Source organism: Sinohyriopsis cumingii, chromosome 14, assembly GCF_028554795.1.
Source record: "Sinohyriopsis cumingii isolate HCF-2022 chromosome 14, ASM2855479v2, whole genome shotgun sequence".
NCBI lineage: Eukaryota > Metazoa > Mollusca > Bivalvia > Unionida > Unionidae > Sinohyriopsis > Sinohyriopsis cumingii.
In genome coordinates this window covers 7,822,948-7,837,364 of record NC_142974.1, presented here as the reverse complement: position 1 = coordinate 7,837,364, position 14,417 = coordinate 7,822,948, and the positions used below count along the sequence as shown (strand labels likewise).

General features: G+C 36.1%; 1 protein-coding gene across 2 annotated transcripts in view; it reads left to right on the top strand.

The window, feature by feature from the left end:
• Window positions 1–5,404, top strand: part of LOC149783161 (uncharacterized) — a 28,781-nt gene extending 23,377 nt beyond the window's left edge. For both annotated transcript variants that reach the window (XM_089931400.1, XM_089931401.1), the window contains exon 5: window positions 4,245–5,404. In XM_089931400.1, coding sequence (XP_089787526.1) covers window positions 4,245–5,343 — 1,099 coding nt within the window. In that variant the 3' untranslated portion in view covers window positions 5,344–5,404. The remainder of the gene's footprint in view (window positions 1–4,244) is intronic.
• Window positions 5,405–14,417: the final 9,013 nt, after the last annotated feature.

Genomic DNA, 14,417 nt, shown 5'->3' with positions numbered 1-14,417 from the left:
TCCTTATAAAGGTAGGGCCAGATGGTGAAAATTCAACAAAATGGGCTGAAACTAAACTTGTCTGACAGGGAATACAATAATAAAAGCAAATGGGAGTTAAGAGATTCTTGGTTGCAGGAGTTTCCTTGGCTTGAACCCAACGAAGAACGGTAGCATCTTGTTATTTGCATAAGGGATACCCCTCAGCTGAGGTAAAACCAGCGGATTGTTTGCAGGAAAAACTATTTTAAGACTGGATTTGTGAGGTTCAAATTAAAAATGGAGCTGAACTTGGAATTGATCACATCAACAGAACTGCTTGCATAGATTTCATCAGCAGCATATCGGATGTCATACTGAAAAATGTCAAAGATAAAATATTTAAAGCTAAATTTATATCCATCCTTTCAAAATTTGTCCCTCAAGGTCTTGAAAATACCTTGAAAATTCAAAATATTGTATGAGTACCTTGAAAAGGCTGGATATTGTTGAAAATGAAGGGAATTATTAAATAGTTTTCATTTTACAGATTTAAACAAAAAAGAAAAGGAAAAAAGAAGTTCTCTCCCTAAGTTTGTGGGGGGAGGGAAATTTCCACAACTGGCCACTGTGCACTCATACATTTTGAACCTCCGGTTGTACAAAGCCCAGATGTAGCCGTGGTTAAATTTGAATCATTTGTAACAAGATAACCAGGTGGGATTTCCTGATTCACCACAGAACACTTTTGGCGATGATATAAATACAATGTTTAATAATGAATGATTTGAATGAGCAATTAATTATGAATATGTGCATGTATATATAATCCAAATATTGGATTTAATTAACATAAGAACGCACAGACTTAATAATGAAAAATACAGATAAATTACTTTACCAAATACAAAGACACAGGGTGAATGGTTCACAACGATTTCACTATGTAAAGATGGATATAGTTTACTAAGCTAGTAAACAATGTAGAATTGTACTCACGTAGTAAAATGAATTCACTCAGTGAAATTATGGTGATAAAAAAGGACAGATATACAACTTATCTTTACAGTCCCAAAAGATACGATGAGTTTACGAACCCCAAAATTACCCAATAGCTAATTGATTATATGTAAAGAGATGTACTCCGTCATCAGCACACTTTATTTCAGCTCCACTGCTGCTACAGTTCAGTTTCATGGCTGCTACGGTTAATTCCTTTGGTTGGCTTTACAGCTTGCACCACATCGACCCCGATCACTCAGATAACTTTGAACACTCTGGTCACTCTAGTTACCCTAGATACTCAGGACATTCCAGACAGCTCTACACACTGTGGACACTGCAAACACGTCTACAGCTGAAGATATGCAAGTCATTGTAGTAGACCGCTGACTGACAAGACTATCCGTAAATTTGAATCATTTGTACTTCAAAATGGCTGGCTGCCAATTTTAACCTCGGTGGCTAGACAATGAAAAATATAAAGTTTTGATTATGAGATCTTTCTCAGAGAGCTTTGCAAAATGCCAATTATGCCAGAAGGAAATTGATTTGCATGCAATGGGAGACAGTGCTTTACAGTCACATGCAGCTGGAAAAATCACCAAGCTCATAATGGCAGCTAATATGGCAAAACAAGAAGTCTTCAGTATGAAATCATTTTTGATGAAAGAAGTGTGTGAACACAAAGATTCAAGTTTTAAAATAGTAACTGTGTATAGTCTTAATTATGAAATTAGTTCAGTCCGGTTCTGTATTTCGACTGGGTGGAAATAGGACAGACAATAAGTGAAATGAACACAATGAATCTAAAAATATAGACTACAGCTGAGATAGGAGAATTTATTAATATATCTAATATGAAATAGTTAAATATCCAGACACTGTTTTTAAATAAGTGATAATACAAAAAACAAATAGCTTTGTTACTTTTCTGTGTGTTATGAAGTGGATGAAGAAGAAAGCAGGTACTGAATTTGACATGGAGACAGTGATGACTGCTGATGACTGTGCATTGAAAGAAGAGACCCACAGGAAAATTTCCTTTATCACAACATCATATAGTTTGAGGAAAAGTCTTAAGGACAAAATCGCTGAACTTAGAGCTCTTGAAAAACAGCTTGAGGACAAGCTACAAGAACTTCACTCTAAAATATTTTGGACTTAGTAAATAGTTTAGTGTAGACAGAGTAAAATGAACATAGTTCAGTGACTTAATTATTCCAATGCCCAGATGTAGGATATTTAGTATTAATTAGAATTATGTCAATGATCGTAATCTTGACTTCATGTTTTGGGGTTTTTTTTTAAATTTGCAAGATATGTTCCTCGTATGAAGTAATAGTAAGTATAAACTTGTGTTTACATTCAGTTTCATTTATGTATCCTTTAAAATTAATCTAAGAATGAACCTTGAAAAAGATGATTTTAAACCTTGAAAAAAAACTTGAAAATTTTGAAAGAAATATGCTACTAACCCTGCATACTTTATTCATTTAAATGGTGCAGCTTAATTAAGGTAATTATATTAACAATCCACTAATATATTAGTTGTAAAAACTATGGACAAGAGTGAATTTCATATGGACAACTTTTATAATTTCCTTGCCTGTGGACAACTTGATTTTTAAAATCTTTCTGCACCTCTGACACCTTCTTTCCATCACTTTTGATTGTTAAAACATCTAATAAATGAGAGGTACAGACTGCATTAGTGCTGATTGCCCAACTATGATGAAGCACCCTGATTCAGTGACCTGCTCAGTGTAGAGACAGAAATACCCAGACGTGTTATAGCAACCTTTACTCCTGGCTCCTTTCAGTGGTGTCCTGATTGAAAATGCACTTAGAGCTTCGATCCTGTAGAGCAGTGGGTTGCCAAGATCAACCTTAATTTTAAATTTCTTACTTTAGTGGATTTTAAGCATTTGATGGGTCACAAGGCTAACACCAGAAACCTGACATGGGTCACCACCCTTGAAGGTTAAGAACCACTGCTGTAGAGGATTGCAACAGCTGAATGACTGGTGTCACATCAATGAAGTCACACCACTTTTAGCACCCAGTCCCCAATAGAAAATTTCCTTCATTGTCCCTTTGAAGATGAGAAGCAGGCCCTTGCAGAGCCAAGGGATACTGTTCCGTGATCTTAAGCATGTTCAGACCTCATGAAAGAGATGATTTTGGCCACAAGGTCATCTCAGGCTTGCTGTCAAATTCTGACATGTCCATGCACACAAGCAGCTATCATACATGACTTGCATTTTATGATGATGATAAAGTGTGAGTGAGTACAACATATTTAGATCCAAGTTGAGTGCTGTTCTGTTTTATGATTTTTCAGTCATTCCAATGACACAGCAGGCTTCCATTGTAAAAACAGTTTGCTGCCAATAGTCAACCAACAATAACCATTCCCTTTCCTTGATCCATCTGTCAAGAGAAGCAAAGATGCAGGGCCTTGTATGTTACCTGAGATGCACTGACAATGCCCACATCAACAATGAAAGACTGTTCCTTCTGTGAAGGCAGGAATGCAAGACATGATCCTGCAAGCGCTGGCTGCTTCACTGATGGGAGTTGTTAAATCAGTGTACTCTTAACTCTTAGAGAATCAGGTACACAATGAAGATTTCAGATTATGAAATACAAGCAACTTCCATGAGCCAAGCCTTGAATGTACTGTCTTAGTTCGGGACATAGGAGAACGCAAGCTTCCATTTGTGTGATTTGGCCTCACCAAAAACAGAACTAAAATTGTTTGGGTTTGACCACTCCCCATTCATTAAAGCACAACCTTTGTCCCAGACAAGACTTTGCCATGTTCGCTGGATTCGCTATGGAAAATTTTGATGGTGAAAAATCAAGTGCAGAATCTATGCCTGTGTACAAATTGTCTCCAGTTTCGCTAAACTAACATGAGAAGTTCATTTTTGTAGGAAAGGAAATGTGCGCCTGATGGGTGACTCAGAGGTTGGATGCTTGGCATTTCCTACTTCTCTTACCTATTCTGATAACACTTACCTGATGTCATTACAAGTAACCCCTTCCCCAGAATGCATGGATCCTTTAAGGTGTCACTCATATAAAAAAAAACATTTAAATCAGATCTAGTATTAGTGGGTACAAAGGGCAGATAACTTGTAAGAGTTGCCTTATATATAATACATAGCTAGCTTTTCCATCTTTCCTGGAGGTATCAAAGGAAGTTATGTTAATGTAATGTGATCAGGTGTGTATTAGCTGAAAAACATAATTTACTAAAAATTTAATTTTTCTTGTTACAGGAAGAAGAAAGTGCAAAGTTCAGATGAAGGGTACACAGATGATGATTTGGAGGAAGGCCTGAAAAAAAAGTATGTCAATAGATCATATAAGAATGGCATCACTTCAGAAACAAAGAAGTTAAAACCTTTCACAAATTTTAATAATGGCTCATGGTGTCAGTACCAAAAGCCCAAATCTAAGGTTGTGGAAGCTTTTGGTGAAGCTAACGTTAAAGATGTATCTTCTGCCATAAGAAATGAGGTTCTGGATGGAGAAAATTATGCTGAATCATTTGGATATGCTGGTAATAAATATGAACAAAATATATTAAAAAGGAACACGTTTGTTGCAGAAGAAATCTCATCAGAGATAACAGTTAATAATAAAAACATTGGTGTAAATAAAAGCAATATTCCTGTTGGGTTAGATCCTTGTATAAAGAGCAGTCCATTTGATGAGATACATGGTTCAAAGACCTTTTACACGTTTCAGAGAGATGCACAATTTAACAGTGAATTTGAATCAAGGGATCAGAATTGTAGACTGAGAACAGGAAACCAATTTCCCAGTGCAATTAAATATTCTGAGAAAACAACAGGGAGCCAGCCAGTAAAGTCTCGTATAACAGAAAACCTATCTAAGTCGACTAACCAGTCAAAGTGGAGCAGGTTCACAGAAGAATACATTGATGATGAGAAGAATGTCCCTTGTGGAGAAGCAAGTAGTCAAGAACAATCTGAAGAATTGCAATTTAACCCTTCAAAAGGAGAAGATGACTCTTCAGTTTTGACATACAATCCAGATTTACACCTCAAATATACTGTAGTAAACCAGGAAAATAGCAATAAGAATGCCCTGTGTCACATGAATTCAGAATATGGTCATGGCATTAACTTTGGGAATGGGTCAGATGTTTCCATTTATCATGGAAAACAGAATATGTTCATGAGTAGCAGAAAATTTGACAATAATTCTTCAAAGCAATCAGAATTGCACATAAGATCACATGCACACAAAGATGCCACGGGTTGTGAATTTTCTGCAAAAGAGAAAGTTCCTAAAAGTAAATCTGATTGGTTCACAGTTGGGGATATCAGCGATGATGAGTTTGAGTTGTAATTTTATTAGGCGTTGCATGTTTGTTTTTAAATATGTTTATTAAACTTTCATTTTGAATTTCTTTTGATGTTCATTAAGTCATTTGCGATCCACATGAAATGAAATTGATAGGTGTTTTTTATTTTTTGAGATGCAGAAACTCTATAGCAGTATTGTGCCTTTAATGGAACAGGTTGCGGGTTGATTGTCTGGGTAATTTAAGTATGCTAATGTCTGTTCTAATTGTACCCACTCTGTAAGATACAACAGTTAACAATATTGATAATAATAATAATAATAATAATAATCAAACCCATCTGAATAGTCACTGTGATATAGTGGTCATCTTGTCCCTGTCAAATTTACATTATAAATATGAAGTATATAACAGTCACTTGCTTCCACAGACAGTGACCTGGTGTTATAAAACCAAATAATGGTTTCTCACTGCCTTAACCCTTTACCTCATAGAGCCAAGTTACCCAGTGCAGCATGCTATAAATAGAACACCTGTTACCTATTCGACTCCATATGCATAGGCCTGACTGTTAACTGTTACACAGTGTAGTGTATGTTACGTTTAATAGCAATTCTACCCATTTTACATTTTTGGTACACATCTATTATGTGTGGAAAAATTTATGAGTAAAGTCTGATGGTTATAGCTGTGTAATTATTTTTCACGGAAGAATTTTTTATGTGCTTTAAAATCTTGAGAGAACTCGTTCACTGTCAAGTCAGTGAGACCGCATGACCAACCATAGCTGCCATTTCTCATACTTGAAATTTACAAGTTTTTTGTCCACGTCTACATCACCAAGTCGGGGCCCCGAGTGGCCGAGTGGTCTAAAGCGCTTACCGTTCCAGATCACTGCCATCTCACCTCTGTCTGCATGGGTTCGAGTCCAAGGCTCGGCTAGCGTGGGTACGTGGGAAAGCCTGCCAGTAGCTTCTCGTGGGTCGGTGGTTCTTCCCTGGGTTTTCCAGGGTTCTTCCTCCACCAGTTATACTGGCCGCCATGTATAGCCTATCTTGTGCTGAAAAATGGCGTTAAACCCTAGATCAACAACAACATCACCAAGTCACCAGAATTTGATAATTTATAAAAACTAATTGCTGCCTACATCAATATCAGAGCTTTTACCTAAGTTATTGAATCTTTCATAGTTGTGATTCTAATTGTGAAAACTTTGTAAGTACTGAGTGAAATCCGCAACCTCCATTTTGGAGAGTGGATATTACGAACCAGTTATTTTAAATAGCAGATATGGACCAGAGCATAAATGGTGACTGTGTGATCTGACGTAATTGTTATTCACATAAATGAATGTAGTATCTAATAGGGGGTTTTCCCCGAAGGTGGCACTATGAAAACTGGATTAAAATGGCTGTTTACAGCAGATGTAAAAGGTGCTTCCATGCGAATGGAGTAGAGACGTTCAAAGGCACTTGCATGAGGTAAAGGGTTAAGCAGTCATTTGAGCTTATCATCAATGACGACTCAGTATATGCAAACTAAACTAAATGAGGAAGGCATTTGAACTCGTAATTTGCTTGTACTCACCATCCGTCAGTCACACTGACAGTGTAAATCAAAGATGTTGATACGTCAATTTTGAAGGCCGTTTTTTTTGTTTTTTTTTTTCATTTGGAGGTTGAAGTAATTCAATTGGTGGATGGCAGGAAAAGCTGTAATATTGTAACAGGAGAAATGGGAGTTGACTTTTGTGCAAGCATTGGCAGATTTAGTTGATATCTTCGTCTATTTGCCTACGAATTAGCTCTACACCTGATATTAATAAAACTCGTCTTTGATGAAGGATACAAGTTACATCCCTTTTCTTTAGGGGCAGGGGGGCATTCAGTTTTTCCAAAGTTGTCTGTAAAGTAGTGCTCAAAAAAATCTGATTGCCTTACGCCTGGGGCCTATCTAATTTTGGATCGGGCCTGTCCTATATTATAAATGGGGTGCGGCTGCCCATCAGGCTTGTCAAAAAAATTAATTTCACAAGGAAACCTTGATCCTGCTGATGAAATACTCTGCCATAACACTCTGGAATCTAAATCAGATCACCACTGTCCTAAGTGAAATTGAGATCTGAAATTGAAGCATGGCGTGTCATGCTAAATATACGATTATGTACTCGCTAACCCCCTGTCAGACATGATCGTGTTTCGAGAAAACATAATTTTTAGTAATCTTCAATTAAAAAAAAATATTAACAAGAAAAACAGCACCACTATCCCATTACATGTAGCACATACAAACGGTAAACAGTCATGATTGGAGCTGATGTAAAACTATCCCTGGGGCAGTTTAAATAGTGGCAATTAAAGGTAAAATGGTCAGGTATAAACCACCATTTTACATATTACTTAACTGGCTGACAGTAGCTAGTGAGATGTGTTTGGAGGCTGCAGTGGGTGAGCCCATTGTGCTAATTTGCATAGGTAGGATCAGGAAGTGGAACAACCTATTGATGTAATCAGTGAGATCCTAGATATGTGTACAAGATTAAAAATTATTACATGTCATTACCTTGAATGAGAATTTTTAAGCCATATGTAAAATATTTTTGACAAGTTTATGAACAGCAGCAAAATTTCTTTTAAGTCGGATTTCAGTTTTTGGAATAGTGTTAAGGTGCAATTCATTTCTGAAGCCAATTTAGGAAGCAATTAGCTATCAATAAAGCTCCAAAAAATTAAATTTCAGAACACTTGGTTGATGGAGTTTTACGCTTTGAAGCACAACAGCGAATCAAGGAAAAGGAGGGGTAGCTATTAGTCCTTTGCACATACTGCAAACAACACAAAGGCATATGTCAACTTGGTTCTGACCAGGGTTCAGTCAGAGAATCCAGCAGAGAAGTTCAGGTTCATGTGTTACAAGCAATAGCCACATAAGGCTCCTTTTCATTCCATATACATATACCTGCCTATAAAATAAGTCTGCTGTCTTTTGATCTCGGTGAGTTGAGCAGCTGTGTGATACAGATTGCTTAAATGGTGCAGAGCTGTTTGTAAACATAATGAAAAGAGTTGGCCAAAGAAAGAGTCAGTCCCCAGTCATACTTAAGTTGTTGGTTGGCAGTGAAATTAGCATTTTGTCATGATCTGCAAAAGAAAGATAAGTGATTATTTTAAGTCGGTGATGATTTAATGTATAGGATGGTTTAAAGTAATCAGGATACATTTATCTTGTGTAAAATAATCAGGATATATATATCTTGTGTAAAGTAATCAGGATGCATGTATCTTGTGTAAAATAATCAGGATACATGTATCTTGTGTAAGGTAATCAGGATCCATGTATCTTGTGTAAGGTAATCAGGATACATTTATATTGTGTAAAGTAGTCAGGATACATGTATCTTGTATAAAGTAGTCAGGATACATTTATCTTGTGTAAAGTAGTCAGGATACATTTATCTTGTGTAAAGTAGTCAGGATACATTTATCTTGTGTAAAGTAGTCAGGATACATTTATCTTGTGTAAAGTAGTCAGGATACATTTATCTTGTGTAAAGTAGTCAGGATACATTTATCTTGTTTAAAATAATCAGGATATATTTATCTAGTGTAAAGTAATAAGGATGCATGTATCTTGTGTAAAATAATCAGGATAGATGTATCTTGTATAAAGTAATCAGGATACATTTATCTTGTGTAAAGTAATCAGGATGCATGTATCTTGTGTAGAGTAATCAGGATGCATGTATCTTGTGTAAAATCATCAGGATACATTTATCTTGTGTAAGGTAATCAAGATGCATGTATCTTGTGTAAAGTAATCGGGATACACTTATCTTGTGTAAAGTAATCAGGATACATGTATCTTGTGTAAAGTAATCAGGATACATTTATCTTGTGTAAGATATATCCTTTCTTGAATTTCACTATAAATCCAAGTCTATTTCCAAGAATGCTATCTTTTAGCACTTTATATTTCCAGAGAAGAATAATTTGTCTTAAATAATTTGAATAAATAAATTCCAGCCAAAATGAAATACTGACAAAACAATAATACAATTGATCCTGCTCAGATCTTTGAAGACAAATGAATAATTGTTTCGAATAAACAAGATTTTTTTTTCTCCTCTACTTGACCTATGGTCACACTTAGCATTTTCTACTTTAAAAAATTTACTAAATGGAAACTTCCATTCTAGAAGATTTTGCTACTAAAACTGCAATATAGAATTTGGTAAACATCAGGTGGGCTATGTATTTCTTTGGGAATTTCCAGTATTGACTGAGATAAAAGTATTGTTAACAAAACCAAAATTAATTATTCAGGTAGGAAATGAACTTGATTCTGGATAAGGTCAAATCCAAAATACAGTTACCCATAGCAGATAACAAAAAATGCAGATTAAATATGCATAATAATTCAGATCTTAAAACAAGTCAATAATCGCCATGTTCTTCCTCCTTTTCTGAATTTGTAATCATGTATAATTTGGCAAGAGTTTTAAGAAAAATTTGTCAAATTTAGTGTTATTATATAGCTGGGTCTGAACATGCAACATGGGGATAATTTATTTAAGACAGTAAAACAGATTAATAGTACATTTTTCCAAAACATAATACAAATATATTTGCTCGTCATGGATTTATTCATTCATATAAAATGTTTATATACATTGGAACAATTCATCAAAACACTGGACAAATCTTAGTTTTCACCAAAATTGAAACCTAGTGTAAAATTCAATAAATTTTATTTTGTACTGGAGCTAATGTAGTCTTAGAACATACGTCAAGTAAAGAATGAAAGCTATGTAACGCCTACTGAAAGTTGCATACTGGACCAGGATAACAAACCTGATGCTAAAGGATTTGCTTCTTGCTCATTTTGGCCTGGTCTAATTTTATGAAATTGTTTTGCAATAATTCTAGGCTTCTCATTGAGTCGTCAGCAGTTAAAAATACTATTTGGTCTCTGCTTAAATATACTGGAGAATTCATTGGAGTTTGCATTACTGTTCATGATTGACTTAGCTGGATGAAGATTACTGGGATGTTATACAATCTCACTGGCAGATCGGTTATCTCCTCAGGGCAATTGCTGACATGTCGTACACTCGTCTTATGGTTAGAAGGATTGTACAGCCTGTACCAGTGTGAGATGTGGCATTTTTGTGCACGTGGATTTTGTGTGTGTGTGTGTGTGTGTGTTTCTTGCTGGACAGACTCTTGACCAAGTGTTTTCGTAATGCATGCATGATGCATCTGACTATTGTACTGTAGATATAGTATATTACATTCTTGGAAATGGGATACAACAATAGCTCTCTTACCTTTTCAGTTACAATCTTAACAGTAAGATATCAAATTTTGATGTTTAAATGGCCATAACAGGAAGTGAAACATGGGACAAAGGGCAGATTTGGAGACCTATTTAATTGGACATAAGTGAAAACATTTGAATTGTACATATTTGCAAGAAAAGTAACGTTGTAAAGTAATATCAAAACTTTTGTTTTATAGACAACGAACTTAGAATTAAAAACAGAAATAAACTTAGGATAATCAAGTGGTTCACATTATATTATACAGTGAAAGTCATTCAAGATTTGCATGATGTTTTCACATAGATTTATTGCAGCCATCACCTATGCATGATATGCCGGTCATGCGGTCAAGATTGTTACATTATGTGTGGTAGTATAATTTTTTAACAGCTATATCATTAGGTTTTCATGGAATTGAAAGCTGTTCTATAAAACTGTACAGCATAAGCAAAAGATTTTTTTAATTTATTCGCCAGAACTCTTCGCATACATAAAGGACTGTTTTTATTGACATGGTTTAGAGAGGTGCATTTCTGATGTGATGTCATGGATGACTTATAAAAGCTGCTGATCAACCATGCAAAGACTTGCTCATTCGCATCCGTTACCTGAAACAATAAGTGTCAGCAATACCAACATTAACTTAACACAGGCAGTACAAAATCTGGGTGTCATTCTCGACAATACATTCTGATTACACCATCATGTAATGAACATATTATGCAAGGCTGCATATCTGAACTCTTCCTGTTTACATGACTAAAACCTTTGTGCATTCCTTAGTACTTTCAAGACTGGACTAGTGTAATTCACTTCAGTCAGGCTCATCTCAGAATCTACTAAAGAAACTTGAAAATATTAAAAACACTGTTGCTCGGATTATCTTTGGAGTCCAAAAAGTTAGCACACATACCCCTGCCCTGTGAGCTTCACTGGCGCCCTATTCTAGATTTGATCTGTATCGTCTTCCGATGGCTGTTTGCTTTAAATTCAAGACAGTGCCTCTTTAAATCACAGCTTTTTTATTTTCTATTGAGATCAGATGAAAACATCGAAATGAGGGTTTTGTAACTATGCTGAGAACTTTTGCAGTAAATCTTTTCATGATTATTATTATTATTATCAAAAGTATTACGTGCATATCGAATAACATGTCATTCAATTTTCCATCATACAGTCTTTAACCAGAGAGCAACTGAAAGAAGCGAGTGGTACTAGACAGGACTGTTTTTAACATAAGCCTGATTAGCATGGGTAATTCTGTGTAACACAATTTTTGTTCCTGGGTAGTAAGTGTTATTTTGTAATTGCTTATGCCTAAAAAGTATAGAAAATGGCTATTATTCCCCACAAACTTTGCTGTTGTGACCAGGACAGGGATATTTTGAAATCTACCTATTTCCCATGAGAAAATGGGCAGATTTGTGTCTTTTGGTTCACATGAAGTCACAACAAAAAAAGAATCAAAATTAATATGTATTTATACTAAAGTAATACAAAAATGACCACAAAAGATTTAGAAGTGAGTAGTTTTTCAAGATTTACAATTATACTTGTAAATCATTTTCACAAATCAGCCTCCAAATGTAGTCTCCCAACATGTTCTCATTATACTGTCCTTGGTAGCGGCATTCAAAGTCCAGTATATCCTGGTGGAAACGCTCACTTCCTCCACCAAGTATGCTGCCATGTTCTCCTTGAACTTATCAATGGGAGCATCAATAAAATGAACTTTAAGGGACATACTGCAGCTCATTGTGCAGCAGTTCTTCACCAGAGTCTCAACCAGCTCCACATAGTTTTTGGCCTTGTGATTGCCCAGGAAGACCCAAACCATTGCAGCCTCTTTCTCCTACCTAGTGGGCTTGTTGGGGAATTCATTGCCCTATAGGATCTTATTTATCTGTGGTCCGACGAAGACACCGGCTTTGACCTTTGCCTCAGAAAGCTTAGGGAAGAAGTCTTGATGGTACTTGAAGGCTGCCGACTCCTTATCTAGAGCTATGACAAATTATTTCATAAGGCCTAATTTGATGTGAAGTGTTAGCGTCAACACCTTCTGGGGGTCCACCAGTGGCTCCCACTTGACGTTCCTCCCCACAGAGAACTCTGTCTGCTATGGCCAGCTCTGCCTGTGGTAGTGCGCCTTGGTGTCCCTGCTGTCAGAAAGGCAAATATAGCAGGGAAACTTAGTAAAACAGCCGTGGAGACCCGTCAGGAATGCCACCATTTTGATGTCTCCGATGATCTCCCAGCCGTACTCATGATACTTGAAAGTGTCCAGCAAGGTCTTGATGCTCTTGTAATCCTCTTTGAGGTGCACTGAGTGAGCCAGGAGAAGAGATGGGTACTTGTTCCCATTATGGAGCAGCATGGCTTTGAGGCTAATGGATGAGCTGTCAGTCAAGAGGCACCACTCATTCCGGTTACAGGCGATTCCAATTGCCTTTAACAGACTGGTCACATTGTGGCAGAATCAGAGCTCATTTTGACGGGTGAAGAAGCTGGAAAAAGTTTGCTGATTCTTCCTCTGATCTGCATTTGCACACTTTAATCCAACAAGTTCCACTGCTTGAGCCTAGACGTCAAAAGGTCGGCATTGGACTTGGTGAGACGAAGATCTCTGATCAAGTCGTTGAGGTCTGTTTGGTTGGGGTAGTATAGGTTTCTCTTCTCAGCTCAAGCTCTGAAATAGTCATCTGAATTTATGTCTTCCTCGCTCTCTAACTTTTAAAATTTTAATAAATTTCATAGCATAAAATTCCGAGCAGCAATTGTCCATCTTTTCAGCACTTTTTTGCAGTACTCGCAGGTGAAATGAGGTGCCCAGGATGCCTTGCAGGCCTCACACATCTTAGCAGATACTTCCACGAAGTACATTTTCGCTCTTGTCTTGATAAATTGGCCGCAGACTTAGCAAAATATGTCTGCCGGATGCTTGCAGCCTCTTGATGCCATCTCAGAAAAATGCAGATATGTATCCACTTAGGCAGCTGAAACTAAACAGAACTGGTGGGTTTAAGGCCCCTGTATTTATACTACTATTTTATTACTAGAAAGTTCTAGAAGTTACTCCACGTTTACTCAGCACTGAATCTATCTGGAATGTTCTGGAAAATAGGTAAATTTAAAAATATCACTGTTCGGGTCACAAAAGCAATGTCTGTGGGGAATGTTAGCCATTTTTATTAATTTTTCTTTAAGCATAAGAAATTAGGAAATAACATTACTACCCAGGAACATAAAAAACCTGTTCCACTATAATCAAATTAAATTTGTTAAAAGTCACAAAATGAATTGAAAACATGAATGAACAACCAGGATAACTGTACAAAACAGGGTTATAAAATGAAGTTTTACTCGCATCATTATTATTGAGAAAAAAAAGGTGTTCATTTGCTCGTGACTGTTCTAACAGGAGAAAATTCTTCCCTTTTCAGAAATTTTGTTATAATGACAAGAAAAAGAACCATCAGATTAATTCTGATGTTTCTGAAAGAATACTAAAATTAGGCAGCAAATTGATAAACCACCAAATTTAAATATGCAAGAGACACTTAATGCCGGTCTGTCAATTACTAATCAGTTAGAAGAAGAATTTAAAGAATTTAAAAAAGTATTAGAAGAAAATCTCAGAGATAGATTAACTGACAAAAATAGTATGCACTTCAAAAGCCATATTAAAACCATATAATAATATTTACAAAAAGATGATGTTAAAATAATGTTAGCATTGTTGTTTTCAGTATATTAAATGTTATCCATTCGAATTACCTTGTCTTGTACTTTCACTTCTGT